The sequence below is a fragment of the Taudactylus pleione genome, unplaced genomic scaffold, assembly GCF_031769625.1.
Source record: "Taudactylus pleione unplaced genomic scaffold, aTauple2 ptg000378l, whole genome shotgun sequence".
In the NCBI taxonomy this organism is placed as follows: Eukaryota; Metazoa; Chordata; class Amphibia; order Anura; family Myobatrachidae; genus Taudactylus; species Taudactylus pleione.
Window position 1 is genome coordinate 1,662,184 of NW_028284779.1, and position 14,934 is coordinate 1,677,117.

Sequence of the window (14,934 nt, forward strand, 5' to 3'; positions counted from 1 at the left end):
TACTGTGATCACTGGCCCTGTATATGTCTGATGTATTACATACACTGCATTATGTATGGCTGGTCCTACTGCCTCATATAACAGGTTACTGTGATCACTGGTCCTGTATGTCTGATGTATTAGATACACTGCACTATGTATGGCTGGTCCTACTGCCTCATATAACAGGTTACTGTGATCACTGGTCCTGTATATGTCTGATGTATTACATACACTGCACTATGTATGGCTGGTCCTACTGCCGTATATAACAGGTTACTGTGATCACTGGTCCTGTATATGTCTGATGTATAACATTCACTGCACTATGTATGGCTGGTCCTACTGCCGCATATAACGCGGTTACTGTGATCACTGGCCCTGTATATGTCTGATGTATTACATACACTGCACTATGTATAGCTGGTCCTACTGCCGCATATAACAGGTTACTGTGATTCCTGTATATGACTGATGTATAACATTCACTGCACTATGTATGGCTGGTCCTACTGCCGCATATAACGGGTTACTGTGATCACTGGTCCTGTATATGTCAGATGTATTACATACACTGCACTATGTATAGCTGGTCCTACTGCCGCATATAACAGGTTACTGTGATCACTGGTCCTGTATATGTCTGATGTATAACATTCACTGCACTATGTATGGCTGGTCCTACTGCCGCATATAACGCGGTTACTGTGATCACTGGCCCTGTATATGTCTGATGTATTACATACACTGCACTATGTATGGCTGGTCCTACTGCTGCATATAACAGGTTACTGTGATCACTGGTCCTGTATATGTCTGATGTATAACATTCACTGCACTATGTATGGCTGGTCCTACTGCCGCATATAACGGGTTACTGTGATCACTGGTCCTGTATATGTCTGATGTATTACATACACTGCATTATGTATGGCTGGTCCTACTGCCGCATATAACAGGTTACTCTGATCACTGGTCCTGTATATGTCTGATGTATAACATACACTGCACTATGTATGACTGGTCCTACTGCCGCATATAACGGGTTACTGTGATCACTGGCCCTGTATATGTCTGATGTATTACATACACTGCATTATGTATGGCTGGTCCTACTGCCGCATATAACAGGTTACTGTGATTCCTGTATATGTCTGATGTATTACATACACTGCACTATGTATGGCTGGTTCTACTGCCGCATATAACAGGTTAATGTGATCACTGGCCCTGTATATGTCTGATGTATTACATACACTGCATTATGTATGGCTGGTCCTACTGCCGCATATAACAGGTTACTGTGATCACTGGCCCTGTATATGTCTGATATATTACATACACTGCACTATGTATGGCTGGTCCTACTGCCTCATATAACAGGTTACTGTGATCACTGGTCCTGTATATGTCTGATGTATTACATACACTGCACTATGTATGGCTGGTCCTACTGCCTCATATAACAGGTTACTGTGATCACTGGCCCTGTATATGTCTGATGTATTACATACACTGCACTATGTATGGCTGGTCCTACTGCCTCATATAACAGGTTACTGTGATCACTGGTCCTGTATATGTCTGATGTATTACATACACTGCACTATGTATGGCTGGTCCTACTGCCGTATATAACGTGTTACTGTGATCACTGGCCCTGTATATGTCTGATGTATTATATACACTGCACTATGTATGACTGGTCCTACTGCCTCATATAACATGTTACTGTGATCACTGGCCCTGTATATGTCTGATGTATTACATACACTGCATTATGTATGGCTGGTCCTACTGCCCCATATAACAGGTTACTGTGATCACTGCTCCTGTATATGTCTGATGTATTATATACACTGCACTATGTATGGCTGGTCCTACTGCCGCATATAACGTGTTACTGTGATCACTGGCCCTGTATATGTCTGATGTATTATATACACTGCACTATGTATGACTGGTCCTACTGCCTCATATAACATGTTACTGTGATCACTGGCCCTGTATATGTCTGATGTATTACATACACTGCATTATGTATGGCTGGTCCTACTGCCTCATATAACAGGTTACTGTGATCACTGGTCCTGTATGTCTGATGTATTAGATACACTGCACTATGTATGGCTGGTCCTACTGCCGCATATAACAGGTTACTGTGATCACTGGCCCTGTATATGTCTGATGTATTACATACACTGCACTATGTATGGCTGGTCCTACTGCCTCATATAACAGGTTACTGTGATCACTGGTCCTGTATATGTCTGATGTATTATATACACTGCACTATGTATGGCTGGTCCTACTGCCGCATATAACAGGATACTGTGATCACTGGTCCTGTATATGTCTGATGTATTATATACACTGCACTATGTATGGCTGGTCCTACTGCCGCATATAACAGGTTACTGTGATCACTGGCCCTGTATATGTCTGATGTATTACATACACTGCACTATGTATGGCTGGTCCTACTGCCTCATATAACGGGTTACTGTGATCACTGGTCCTGTATATGTCTGATGTATTATATACACTGCACTATGTATGGCTGGTCCTACTGCCACATACAGTATAACAGGTTACTGTGATCACTGGTCCTGTATATGTCTGATGTATTACATACACTGCACTATGTATGGCTGGTCCTACTGCCGTATATAACGTGTTACTGTGATCACTGGCCCTGTATATGTCTGATGTATAACATTCACTGCACTATGTATGGCTGGTCCTACTGCCGCATATAACAGGTTACTGTGATCACTGGCCCTGTATATGTCTGATGTATTACATACACTGCACTATGTATGGCTGGTCCTACTGCCGCATATAACAGGTTACTGTGATCACTGGCCCTGTATATGTCTGATGTATTACATACACTGCACTATGTATGGCTGGTCCTACTGCCTCATATAACAGGTTACTGTGATCACTGGTCCTGTATATGTCTGATGTATTACATACACTGCACTATGTATGGCTGGTCCTACTGCCGTATATAACGTGTTACTGTGATCACTGGCCCTGTATATGTCTGATGTATTATATACACTGCACTATGTATGACTGGTCCTACTGCCTCATATAACATGTTACTGTGATCACTGGCCCTGTATATGTCTGATGTATTACATACACTGCATTATGTATGGCTGGTCCTACTGCCTCATATAACAGGTTACTGTGATCACTGGTCCTGTATATGTCTGATGTATTACATACACTGCACTATGTATGGCTGGTCCTACTGCCGCATATAACAGGTTACTGTGATCACTGTCCCTGTATATGTCTGATGTATTACATACACTGCACTATGTATGGCTGGTCCTACTGCCTCATATAACAGGTTACTGTGATCACTGGTCCTGTATATGTCTGATGTATTATATACACTGCACTATGTATGGCTGGTCCTACTGCCGCATATAACGTGTTACTGTGATCACTGGCCCTGTATATGTCTGATGTATTATTTACACTGCACTATGTATGGCTGGTCCTACTGCCGCATATAACAGGTTACTGTGATCACTGGCCCTGTATATGTCTGATGTATTACATACACTGCACTATGTATGGCTGGTCCTACTGCCTCATATAACGGGTTACTGTGATCACTGGTCCTGTATATGTCTGATGTATTATATACACTGCACTATGTATGGCTGGTCCTACTGCCACATACAGTATAACAGGTTACTGTGATCACTGGTCCTGTATATGTCTGATGTATTACATACACTGCACTATGTATGGCTGGTCCTACTGCCGTATATAACGTGTTACTGTGATCACTGGCCCTGTATATGTCTGATGTATAACATTCACTGCACTATGTATGGCTGGTCCTACTGCCGCATATAACAGGTTACTGTGATCACTGGCCCTGTATATGTCTGATGTATTACATACACTGCACTATGTATGGCTGGTCCTACTGCCGCATATAACAGGTTACTGTGATCACTGGCCCTGTATATGTCTGATGTATTACATACACTGCACTATGTATGGCTGGTCCTACTGCCTCATATAACAGGTTACTGTGATCACTGGTCCTGTATATGTCTGATGTATTACATACACTGCACTATGTATGGCTGGTCCTACTGCCGTATATAACGTGTTACTGTGATCACTGGCCCTGTATATGTCTGATGTATTATATACACTGCACTATGTATGACTGGTCCTACTGCCTCATATAACATGTTACTGTGATCACTGGCCCTGTATATGTCTGATGTATTACATACACTGCATTATGTATGGCTGGTCCTACTGCCTCATATAACAGGTTACTGTGATCACTGGTCCTGTATATGTCTGATGTATTACATACACTGCACTATGTATGGCTGGTCCTACTGCCGCATATAACAGGTTACTGTGATCACTGTCCCTGTATATGTCTTATGTATTACATACACTGCACTATGTATGGCTGGTCCTACTGCCTCATATAACAGGTTACTGTGATCACTGGTCCTGTATATGTCTGATGTATTATATACACTGCACTATGTATGGCTGGTCCTACTGCCGCATATAACGTGTTACTGTGATCACTGGCCCTGTATATGTCTGATGTATTATTTACACTGCACTATGTATGGCTGGTCCTACTGCCGCATATAACAGGATACTGTGATCACTGGTCCTGTATATGTCTGATGTATTACATACACTGCACTATGTATGGCTGGTCCTACTGCCGCATATAACGGGTTACTGTGATCACTGGTCCTGTATATGTCTGATGTATTACATACACTGCACTATGTATGGCTGGTCCTACTGCCGCATATAACAGGTTACTGTGATCACTGGCCCTGTATATGTCTGATGTATTACATACACTGCACTATGTATGGCTGGTCCTACTGCCTCATATAACGGGTTACTGTGATCACTGGTCCTGTATATGTCTGATGTATTATATACACTGCACTATGTATGGCTGGTCCTACTGCCACATACAGTATAACAGGTTACTGTGATCACTGGTCCTGTATATGTCTGATGTATTACATACACTGCACTATGTATGGCTGGTCCTACTGCCGTATATAACGTGTTATTGTGATCACTGGCCCTGTATATGTCTGATGTATTATATACACTGCACTATGTATGGCTGGTCCTACTGCCGCATATAACAGGTTACTGTGATCACTGGTCCTGTATATGTCTGATGTATTATATACACTGCACTATGTATGGCTGGTCCTACTGCCGCATATAACAGGTTACTGTGATCACTGGTCCTGTATATGTCTGATGTATTACATACACTGCACTATGTATGGCTGGTCCTACTGCCGTATATAACGTGTTATTGTGATCACTGGCCCTGTATATGTCTGATGTATTACATACACTGCACTATGTATGGCTGGTCCTACTGCCTCATATAACGGGTTACTGTGATCACTGGTCCTGTATATGTCTGATGTATTATATACACTGCACTATGTATGGCTGGTCCTACTGCCACATACAGTATAACAGGTTACTGTGATCACTGGTCCTGTATATGTCTTATGTATTACATACACTGCACTATGTATGGCTGGTCCTACTGCCGTATATAACGTGTTATTGTGATCACTGGCCCTGTATATGTCTGATGTATTATATACACTGCACTATGTATGGCTGGTCCTACTGCCACATATAACAGGTTACTGTGATCACTGGCCCTGTATATGTCTGATGTATTACATACACTGCACTATGTATGGCTGGTCCTACTGCCGCATATAACAGGTTACTGTGATCACTGGTCCTGTATATGTCTGATGTATTATATACACTGCACTATGTATGGCTGGTCCTATTGCCGCATATAACAGGTTACTGTGATCACTGGTCCTGTATATGTCTGATGTATTACATACACTGCAACTCCCACCCCTCCAACCCCATGGGCTGGTCACTCTCACACTAAAGTCAAGCAAATAAAAAACACCAGCTAGAATCCTCTTTGCCCCCAGTTATGAAGGGAATAGACCTGCCAGTCATGTGACAGACATGTGGCGATTTACATCTCCATTGACGATATGTCTCTGTAACCTTGTGTAGCTGTCCCCGGACCTCGTGGAGACCGCAAAGCGAGAAGCTGAGGCCGCAGCATACGCCGAGCTCCCATCTGTCTCCATATTTGATCATCTCCAGGAGGCGCTGTCTGACTCACTGCTGCCATTCTGGGCTGGATTTCGGAAAACATGGGTGATGCGCTCCCCATCTAGTGCACAGAGAGTCCCACGTAAGTCTGATATCAGGGAACAGCAGCTGATCGTACAAAGGGCCTGATTCAGACCCGGTCGCAAGCGATGAGCGCTCTCAACCGTGTCGATGGTGGCCCACAGCGCATGCGCACGATGGAGCCGGCTCCGTCGCGCGCATGCGCGAGACCCGGCTAGCGACAGGCACTCCGTCGCTCCGGGTCTCGCAACAAAGGGGGCGAGCTGTCGATGTTGAGTGACAGCACGCCCCCTTTGGTGGGCGGGCCGGGGGTGGCTGCCCAAACGGAGGCGTTCCCATGAGAACGCCTGTTGTTTGGGGGCGGCCCCACTGACATCACTGAAATCTCTCTGGGGCTTGCAGCCACGAGACCCTACCACAAGAGTCTCATCGCAAGCCTGATGGTCTTGACCATCGCGACCATCATCATGGCCACTCGCTGTAGCTGTGGGTGGTCACCCACAGCTATGCGAGCGGCCATGAGGCCGTTCTAAAAAAACAAAACCCAGCCCTGATTCAGAGCGACCGGGTCTGAATCAGGCCCAAAGTCCTCACTGAGAGTTCTGTCAGCATATAACAGGCCATGGTCAGGGAAATCCGAGGATACGTCTAACATCCATTACAATGTATATAACAGTACAGGGTGCGCTATTCCTTTAATACATTGTGTACTCAGAATTGATGACAAATCTCACCCTGTACACAAATATGAAATCTATGTAGACATAGAGTATATTAGTATTACTTGTGTATTGTATGTAAAATTGTGTTGCATTTGGGCCTATTATCGTTAATGGGCTCATTACATTTCCGCATTTGTTTTATGGGAAGGAGGTCCGGGTTTGCAAAGAGGGATCTGATGGGATCCTTTTGCCGCCTCCGCACGGTGACCCTGCGGCCATGCGCATGCATGACCTCAGGCAGCAGTGCAGTTATGGAGTCTCACAGGTGAGCAGAGCAGCTACAGGACTCTTGGGGAGGAGCAGTGTAGCTATGAACTTCTTACGAGGAGCAGTGCTCATCAGGGCTCTCACACAAGCAGCAGTGCAGTTATGGGCCTCACAGATCAGCAGAGCATTTACAGGGCTCTCACAGAGAGCAGAGCGGTTACAGGGCTCTCACAGGCGGCAGTCTAGTTAGCAGAGCAGCTACAGGACTCTTGGGGAAGAGCAGTGTAGCTATGAACTCGTGAGGAGCAGTGCAGTTTCATGTGCTCATCAGGGCTCTCACACAAGCAGCAGTGCAGTTATGGGCTCTCACACAAGCAGCAGCAGTGCAGTGCAAGCAGCAGTGCAGTTATGGGCTCTCACAGGTCAGCAGAGCATTTACAGGGAGCTCACAGACGGCAGTCTAGTTAGCAGAGCAGCTACAGGACTCTCTCAGGGAAGGGCAGTGTACTGTAGGCAAGAAGCTCTTACGAGGAGCACTGCAAGTCACATTTGCTCAGTAGCAGAGCAGTTATGGGGCTCCAGATGTTCTACAGTGAGTTCAAAAAGTTCCTCCACAGTGAATGTGCCAAGTGGGTGACAGCACACTCCATCAAGTTCCGCTGACTGCCGCCTCTGCTGTTGAAGTTAGCAGCTTGGTGGAGCATAGACTGAACTCCAACCTTGCTCCACTTCGTTAGCAGACGTTGATGCCTAGCCCTCCATGGTTGCTCTGTGATCCCCCTCAGCAGCCGCTGAGGGGGATCACTGTCCTAAGTGGTCGTGCTGTGCAGTCCTCGGCCTGTGGGTTCCTGCTCAGCCTGCCGGGTCTCTGGCAGCTCTGAGATCTCAGAGGAGATCTGCAGCCAGTGACAGCGCTTACTGTGGAGGGACTTTTTGAACTCGCTGTACTAACTCCAAATGTCTTTGTTCAGTGCTCCAGTCCCAGCAGATGCTCAGGAGGCGCCTGGCCCTGTTTCAGTTAGAAGAGAAGCCGCTGAGAACCTTCCACCTGCCGCCTGTCCAGCAACCCCCAGAGAAAGAGCCACCATCCATGGTCACCTTCAGCTTCAGCATCAGTCACGGAATTACCCTAAAGGTACTGTAAACCAATAACCTTATAATACAAGACAACACTGCGCACAAAATGTAATAAGTTTAATCATCTCCACAGGAGAACAGTGTACAGAGCAGAGATTCAGAGACCCCCACCCGACCAGACAGCAGAACAATGTCCCGGACTGGGGTGTTACCACCAATAAGTACAACATCTCCAGAGGGGACACAGCTACGATGATGGGTGAACGTATCGATCGACAGTGACCATATCAGAAAGTAGTTAAATAAATAAATCTTTTTTTTTCAGTGTAACATTCTCTGTCCCAGATACTTTGCCTGAAATCCGCAGGGTTTATCATCTGCAAAGATGCACTTAGGTCTATCCTTATACATGAAATCACTGTGTAAGATACTTAGCGTGTTTAATAGCGGAAAAATAATTAGCAGGCACCAGCTGAGTAAATAAAAAAAAAAGAAAAAGAAAATACAATTATAATAGATAATTTGCAGGAATGACAAGTCCCTGGATTGCTGATGTATTGTACTAGGGAGTGGTAATCGATTGCCCATAATGGCTGCACCGATTATTACAAGTCAGCAAATTACTGTCACTTGTGGTTAATCTACATGTGTGGCAGGGCTTCCTGTATACGTGTTCTGCATGTAGATTTACCGGTAGCTCACAGAGCTGACATGAACATCCGTCTAGAACAGTGGTTCTCAAAGTCGGTCCACAGGACTCCACACCGGTCACATTTGCAGGTCACCCAGCAGGTGCACAGGTGTACTCATTACTCACTGACACATTTTAAAAGATCCACAGGTGGAGATAATTATTTCACCTGTGATTCTGTGAGGAGACATGGAAAACATGCACTGTTTGGGGTCCTGGGGACAGAGTTTGAGAACCTGTGGTCTAGAACACAAATCACTGTAAGTCCATGCCTGGCAATAAGTCCCCTCACATCCAGCATCAATAATGGCACATGTATGCCCTTCCCATGTCCCATACATGTTAGCGCAGAACCAGTGGTTACTTTTCTCCTGCATGTAGAGTGTTATGCTGGTCATACCACCGCTTTATCTGCGTAAACTGTACGGCCGCTTCCAGAGCTTCTTCCAGGGTCTCGCATGTCCCTGTTCCCTTGGCCACAATGTCGGTGCCGCCAGCTTTTCCCCCTATAACGGAGCACACGGCTATAGCCCACTCTGCGGCAGACAGACCAGACGCGGACCCCTGGGGAGGAGAGGGAGAAAGGTCACGGTAAGCGTTGGAGAGTTATGTACTATGTATAAGGAGAGACATCTGTGCGGCCCTATTACATCCATTATTAATCCAACTAGAAAAACAAACATTATCCCCGACAGATTTATCGGTGTTCTTATTCACGTAATGTTTCTTACACATGTGGAGAGCGTTTGGGTCAAACTTACGTCTTACTTCTATACGGAGCGACGGGTGCTGGCTCCAGATTGTAGTGTTCCGTAAACATATCGCAGAGAATGAGCTAAACTACTCAAGATTGTGATAGAAATAATATAGAGACATCTGGCACGCAATCCTACTAGAGAGACTGTGGGCCTCATTTACAAAGCTTAAAAGGTCTGATGTGCTGCGCACAATACACTTTGCAGGCACTGTGCTCCCAAATTTCCTTGGCCAAGATGGTGGTGTTTGTGAAAGAGCAGAAGGTTGCACCTGCCGATCGGAGGCGCATGGGGAAAAATTACATTCCTCTTACATCCTATCTGGGGGACACTGCAAACTGTGGCTTTAGAGGGGAGGCTCCGAAATAGGCACAATCTAGTTACCCAACTGTAACAAACTCTGATAATATAGAAAGTTAGCCTCAGACTGCACACCCTGAACATATTATATATATATATATATATATATATATATATATATATATATATATATAATTGGAGGTGCTACCTGTGGAGACAATTGATATAAACACAAAAAGAAATACAAGTACACAACTCCAAATTAACTGATTATATATAAATAAGTAAATTTTTGCAGTAAATAGAGGTTTTTGGCATAATCTCGGCCAAGGTTATGGGCCTATCCACCACATCCGGGTAACCTCTGTAGGGTAGGTCCCTAACACACTAGGATTCAAATCCAAAGCGCAGGACACCCCCAAACTAGCCCAGCTAAGCCACCTCAAGGCACCGCTATAATAAGAAAAGTGAAGTGTAAAGGAAACAGTTAAGAGCAGCCGCAGCTGCATTTAAAGCTGCGGCTGCTCTTAACTATTATTATAGCGGTGCCTTGAGGTGGCTTAGCTGGGCTAGTTTGGGGGTGTCCTGCGCTCTAGATTTTAACCCTAGTATGTTAGAGACCTACCCTACAGAGGTTACCCGGATGTGGTGGGTAGGCCCATAACCTTGGCCGAGATTATGCCAAAATGTATTTATTTATATATAATCAGTTAATTTGGAGTTGTGCACTTGTATTTCTTTTTGTGAACAAACTCTGATAAGCAAGAATATCAAATGAATGAGTGTAGTGGGCATATTTTAGGGGTGTACCAGCTGTACAATGATGGACATGGACATGTATAACCACCTTTGCACCAGCTGGCGGAAAGTACCTTTTCTCCAATATGGTTAATGGAAAGCATTATACCCTTCTGCTGTACGGGAGGTCTGTGTCCTCCCTGAGCTCACCTTAGGACCCCTGCATTACGGTTTGACAGGTGTACCGCCCCAGTCAAACTTGAAACCCCCCCCGCCACTGTCTCCGGAGCGGCACTTCAGCAAAGACGCAAATTTCTAGATTATGACAATGTAATATAATAAAGTCCCAATGTCCCCTCATGCTCATGATTTGTCGGCCATAGGTAAGGCTAAAGCCTGCATTGTTTTAGGAGGAAAACAGAAATGTATTTAATGAAAGGGCCGACAGGAAAGTTGTGAACTTGTGGGTGACTTTTCCATCTTTGCACAGTGCATCCATCTCTCAGCTAACCTAGGTGTACTACTACATTGTGGCGCCTTTCCCAAGAGCTGAGCGTAGGCAGCACCTGGAAGTACCCTGGGCAGACCATGCAAGTGCAGCAGTGTACACTGAGGGTGTTTGTGCTGCACATCAGGGACCGGATTCTGAGACGGATGGAACTTGGCCTGATCTGTCTTTCCGTGAAACAGGGCATTTCGGAGCAGGAACTGGGCAGTGACACGTAATCACCCCGAACTTCTGGAAGTGTCACAGGCATTTCGTTGGCGTGTATCAAAAGTTCAGTGCGATGCTGAGTGGTGCGCACGGGGAATGGAGGCCTGTTTCTGACGGATCTCTTGCACAAAGCAGGCAGCGACCAGCGCAAAATAAATGGACGTGGCTTCCCGCTTGCACGCACACAAAGTCCCACATTAAACAGATTCTCGCATTGGCTTCAGGTGGTAAATCCAGCTACCACGGCAGCCCACAACTACAGCCACTTTACGTGCAGCTCAGAATCAGCCCCCCGGTGAGCAATGGAAGTAAGGCCTGGGATTAGTATGCTGCATTATGATATAACACAAGTATATCTGATGGTACCTGGGATGAAGGTAGCGCTCACCTTTGGGACCTGGCACGCACACAGCACCTTCCCGCAACTCTGTCTGCTGAGCAGCATCACCGCAGAACCCGGACACTTCTCACACAACTGCTTCACCAGCTTCACCAGCACCTGCAGGAGACGCAACGGCTCAGGCTACAACCAATGGCTGGTCTGCAGTAATGGGAGCATGGGTTACCTCCCGATATGCATATACCCAGCATTGTCTGTTCCTGGAATACTGTTCTTGTGGAACTTTAAATTATTGATTCTACTAACTGCATTACCAAACCTACACAGTGAATATCTGCCTTGTATACCTGCTGATACAGTGAACATCATCTCAGCTGTAGTGTTTCTGCTACTACAAATATTTGCCTTGCACAAGTGTATTATATATATATATATATATATATATATATATATATATATATATATATATATATGAACCAGAAGATGCCTGGCACTCAATCTACATGAGCAATACTCCGGTGCCCTTCCAGACAAAACGACTGTAGGATGTAGAAACAGGACGGCACTCAGTGAGACTCCATGAATAATCCAAACCACGCAACTCAGCACAGTTGTGTGGTTTGGATTATTCATGGAGTCTCACTGCTGTGTTGGATTCTGTGCTGCTGCTACACCTGCAAGTCTTGCTGTGTGGATTATTGTTGCTGTCTGCTAAATCACCCGTTTGCTATCCAGACTAACTGTCCTGCATTTAACCCAGTGGATGCTGGTTCTGATTCTACAATTACCCTGACCTTGTAAAATATCTGTATCTACTCCAGCCAATATCCTGTGATCACCCTTGTGTTATAAGCCCCTACTGCCTGAGCTTAAATCCTGGCGGCAGCCTAAGTACCGGTGAGTGTATTCAACTCTATGGGAACAACGGGTGGTTGTTATAGGCAGAAGATCTCAGTAGGATGCTCTAGGGGTCTTACACATATACAGGGGTGTTTCATAACTGATAATTGCTTCTCCTTATAGCAAATTTCTAGAAATCTCTACCAGGAACTCCAGGATTATTAGAGAACACATCCAGACACTCGGTGAATGTGATTAAGCTTTAGGTAAAACAGTAAAACACTTGTGATCCGTATGACACGATCTGTAATGGGGAATTTACGCGACAACCTTTGCAGTAGCGGAGATCCTGATAACAACTCACCGGAAGAGTCTCCACCTGCACAGAATCCAGAATGAGGGGATGATGGGAGTGCTTCTCCACGAGGCCATGCACTTTCTCTGCTGCCTGGAGGCAAAGGACAGAAGTAGGTCAGACATGTCCAGTAGAGGGCGTAACTAGGCTCTAAATGCAGTGCATGAATACAGGTAATGGTCTAGGTGGTGACGGGAGGGGGAACAGTTCACCTGTGAGTAATTAATATAAATAAAATAACATGACTATTGCCGAATAAATGAAGCATTACGACCAAAGTGACAAAAGGCTGGCTGCAAGATAGAGGCAACAGTCGAGTCCGACTCAGATCTGCTCTATGTATACAGACTCAGGACTAACTGCATGTGACAGACCAGGGACTGGCTAGAAGGAACAGAATGGTGTCAGTGAAGTTTCTGGCTCCTACTCGTTACACTGGGCTCAGAGCCATACTTGCTAATGAAGGATTATTACAGCAGATCTCACATTCAACGCAAGTTAATGAGGGTGTAATGAATACATGTACAAATTGTCACTGTTACTAATTAATGAAGCCTTCTGAATATATCTGGGCTCACGATAGTGACATATTTAAAAGAGAAAAAAAAAGTTTATTCATCCAGTAACGATAATTCCCAACCTCCTCACCAGGCTTTCTTCCACCTTGCGCAGTGATGTGTTAGCAGATCTCTGTAAAGACTTGAGAGATCCCTGCATTTCCTTCCTCTGCCACTGAGGAATGGTGGCGCTGTCCACACTCTGGAATATATACACACACATCACACTCTACTAAAGATTAATAACAATCTTACAGAACTGAACTATTGTATTGAACTTATTTATTAAAAGCTTTATATTTTATTTAGTCATTCTAATTTCAATACAGACACCAACCTCAAAGCTGTAATGAGTGAAATAAATGATACACAGAATCATACTTGCCTAATCTCACGGTACCCACAGCAGGCTCCCGATTTTCCAGGTAGCCCCCTGCATACCTGGAAGAGTAGGTATTCCTCCTGCATCCCACCCACTTCCTAGTAGAATGGGGAGAACAATACCAGGAATCCGCAGATCCGTGAGGAGGGGCTTATGCATGATAATCACGTCAGTTGGCCTTGCCCCCTGTTCAAATATGCGCAATTAGTGTAATTTTGCTGATAGTGGGCGGGGGCTAATGGCACACATTGTCCGGTCCCTCCCTTATCACCGCCCACCTGCATCTCCTCTCTGGACGTCTCCCGGAGAGGAAATTACTAAAGCGGGTAAGTACGCACAGCATGGTAGTTGCTCAAACCATTTTATAAGCCCATCACAGGTGCATGAAAGGGACAAGAAAACACAAAACCACCAGATTCCCCCAGCACACTGCAAATGGGTCGGCAAAAATGACCTACAGCCTACGTGAGAATAGCAATGCAGAGATCTGAGTTGCTTACATTTGCAAATATATACGGTAAAGCATCAGCCACGGCAACCTTGTGTGAAATAAATACTGCCTCCTTTATTTATACATAGAGGACCCTACTCAGCTCTAAAGCTACAGATGTGTCCTCAATGCGCCACGCAACGCGACTTGTCGGGCATTAGTGAGCCGCAAGGTCACGGGCTACTCTGCCAGCGTCGGGGGTAATTTTTGCTGCACCAGCAGCCTGTGCTGATTAGTTTGATATGCGACACTTGTATATCTGTGTGCACCCGAGCTTGTATAGGAACCACAATGGAACTTGGAATGAAAAAAATCTGCGTCCGCTGCATTGTAGCACTTCGTATACAGATTCAGACACTCAGTCGCACACAGATATACAAGTGTCGCATATCAGCACAGTCTGCTGGTGCATCCTAGTCAAATTGCATTGCGACTTAGACGCATTTTCGGTAAAAAATTACGCCAAAAAAGACGCCCAGCGCTAGCTGAGTCTCACAGGACCTGGCGCGCAGAGAGGGGCTCTTTGGCGAGACTGCAGCAAAGATATGTAAGGACACATCT

General features: G+C 45.3%; 2 protein-coding genes across 2 annotated transcripts in view; one reads left to right on the forward strand and one right to left on the reverse strand.

Annotated features, from left to right (window-relative positions):
- Positions 1-8,527, forward strand: part of LOC148507924 (uncharacterized) — a 111,105-nt gene extending 102,578 nt beyond the window's left edge. Inside the window, exons 17-19 of the mRNA XM_088445344.1 lie at positions 6,082-6,265; positions 8,105-8,268; positions 8,344-8,527. Coding sequence (XP_088301470.1) covers positions 6,082-6,265; positions 8,105-8,268; positions 8,344-8,466 — 471 coding nt within the window. The 3' untranslated portion in view covers positions 8,467-8,527. The remainder of the gene's footprint in view (positions 1-6,081; positions 6,266-8,104; positions 8,269-8,343) is intronic.
- AARS2 (alanyl-tRNA synthetase 2, mitochondrial) overlaps positions 8,312-14,934 on the reverse strand; it is a 49,760-nt gene continuing 43,137 nt past the window's right edge. Inside the window, exons 19-22 of the mRNA XM_088445345.1 lie at positions 13,593-13,703; positions 12,954-13,037; positions 11,798-11,908; positions 8,312-9,465 (exon numbers count right to left, since the gene is read on the reverse strand). Coding sequence (XP_088301471.1) covers positions 9,262-9,465; positions 11,798-11,908; positions 12,954-13,037; positions 13,593-13,703 — 510 coding nt within the window. The 3' untranslated portion in view covers positions 8,312-9,261. The remainder of the gene's footprint in view (positions 9,466-11,797; positions 11,909-12,953; positions 13,038-13,592; positions 13,704-14,934) is intronic.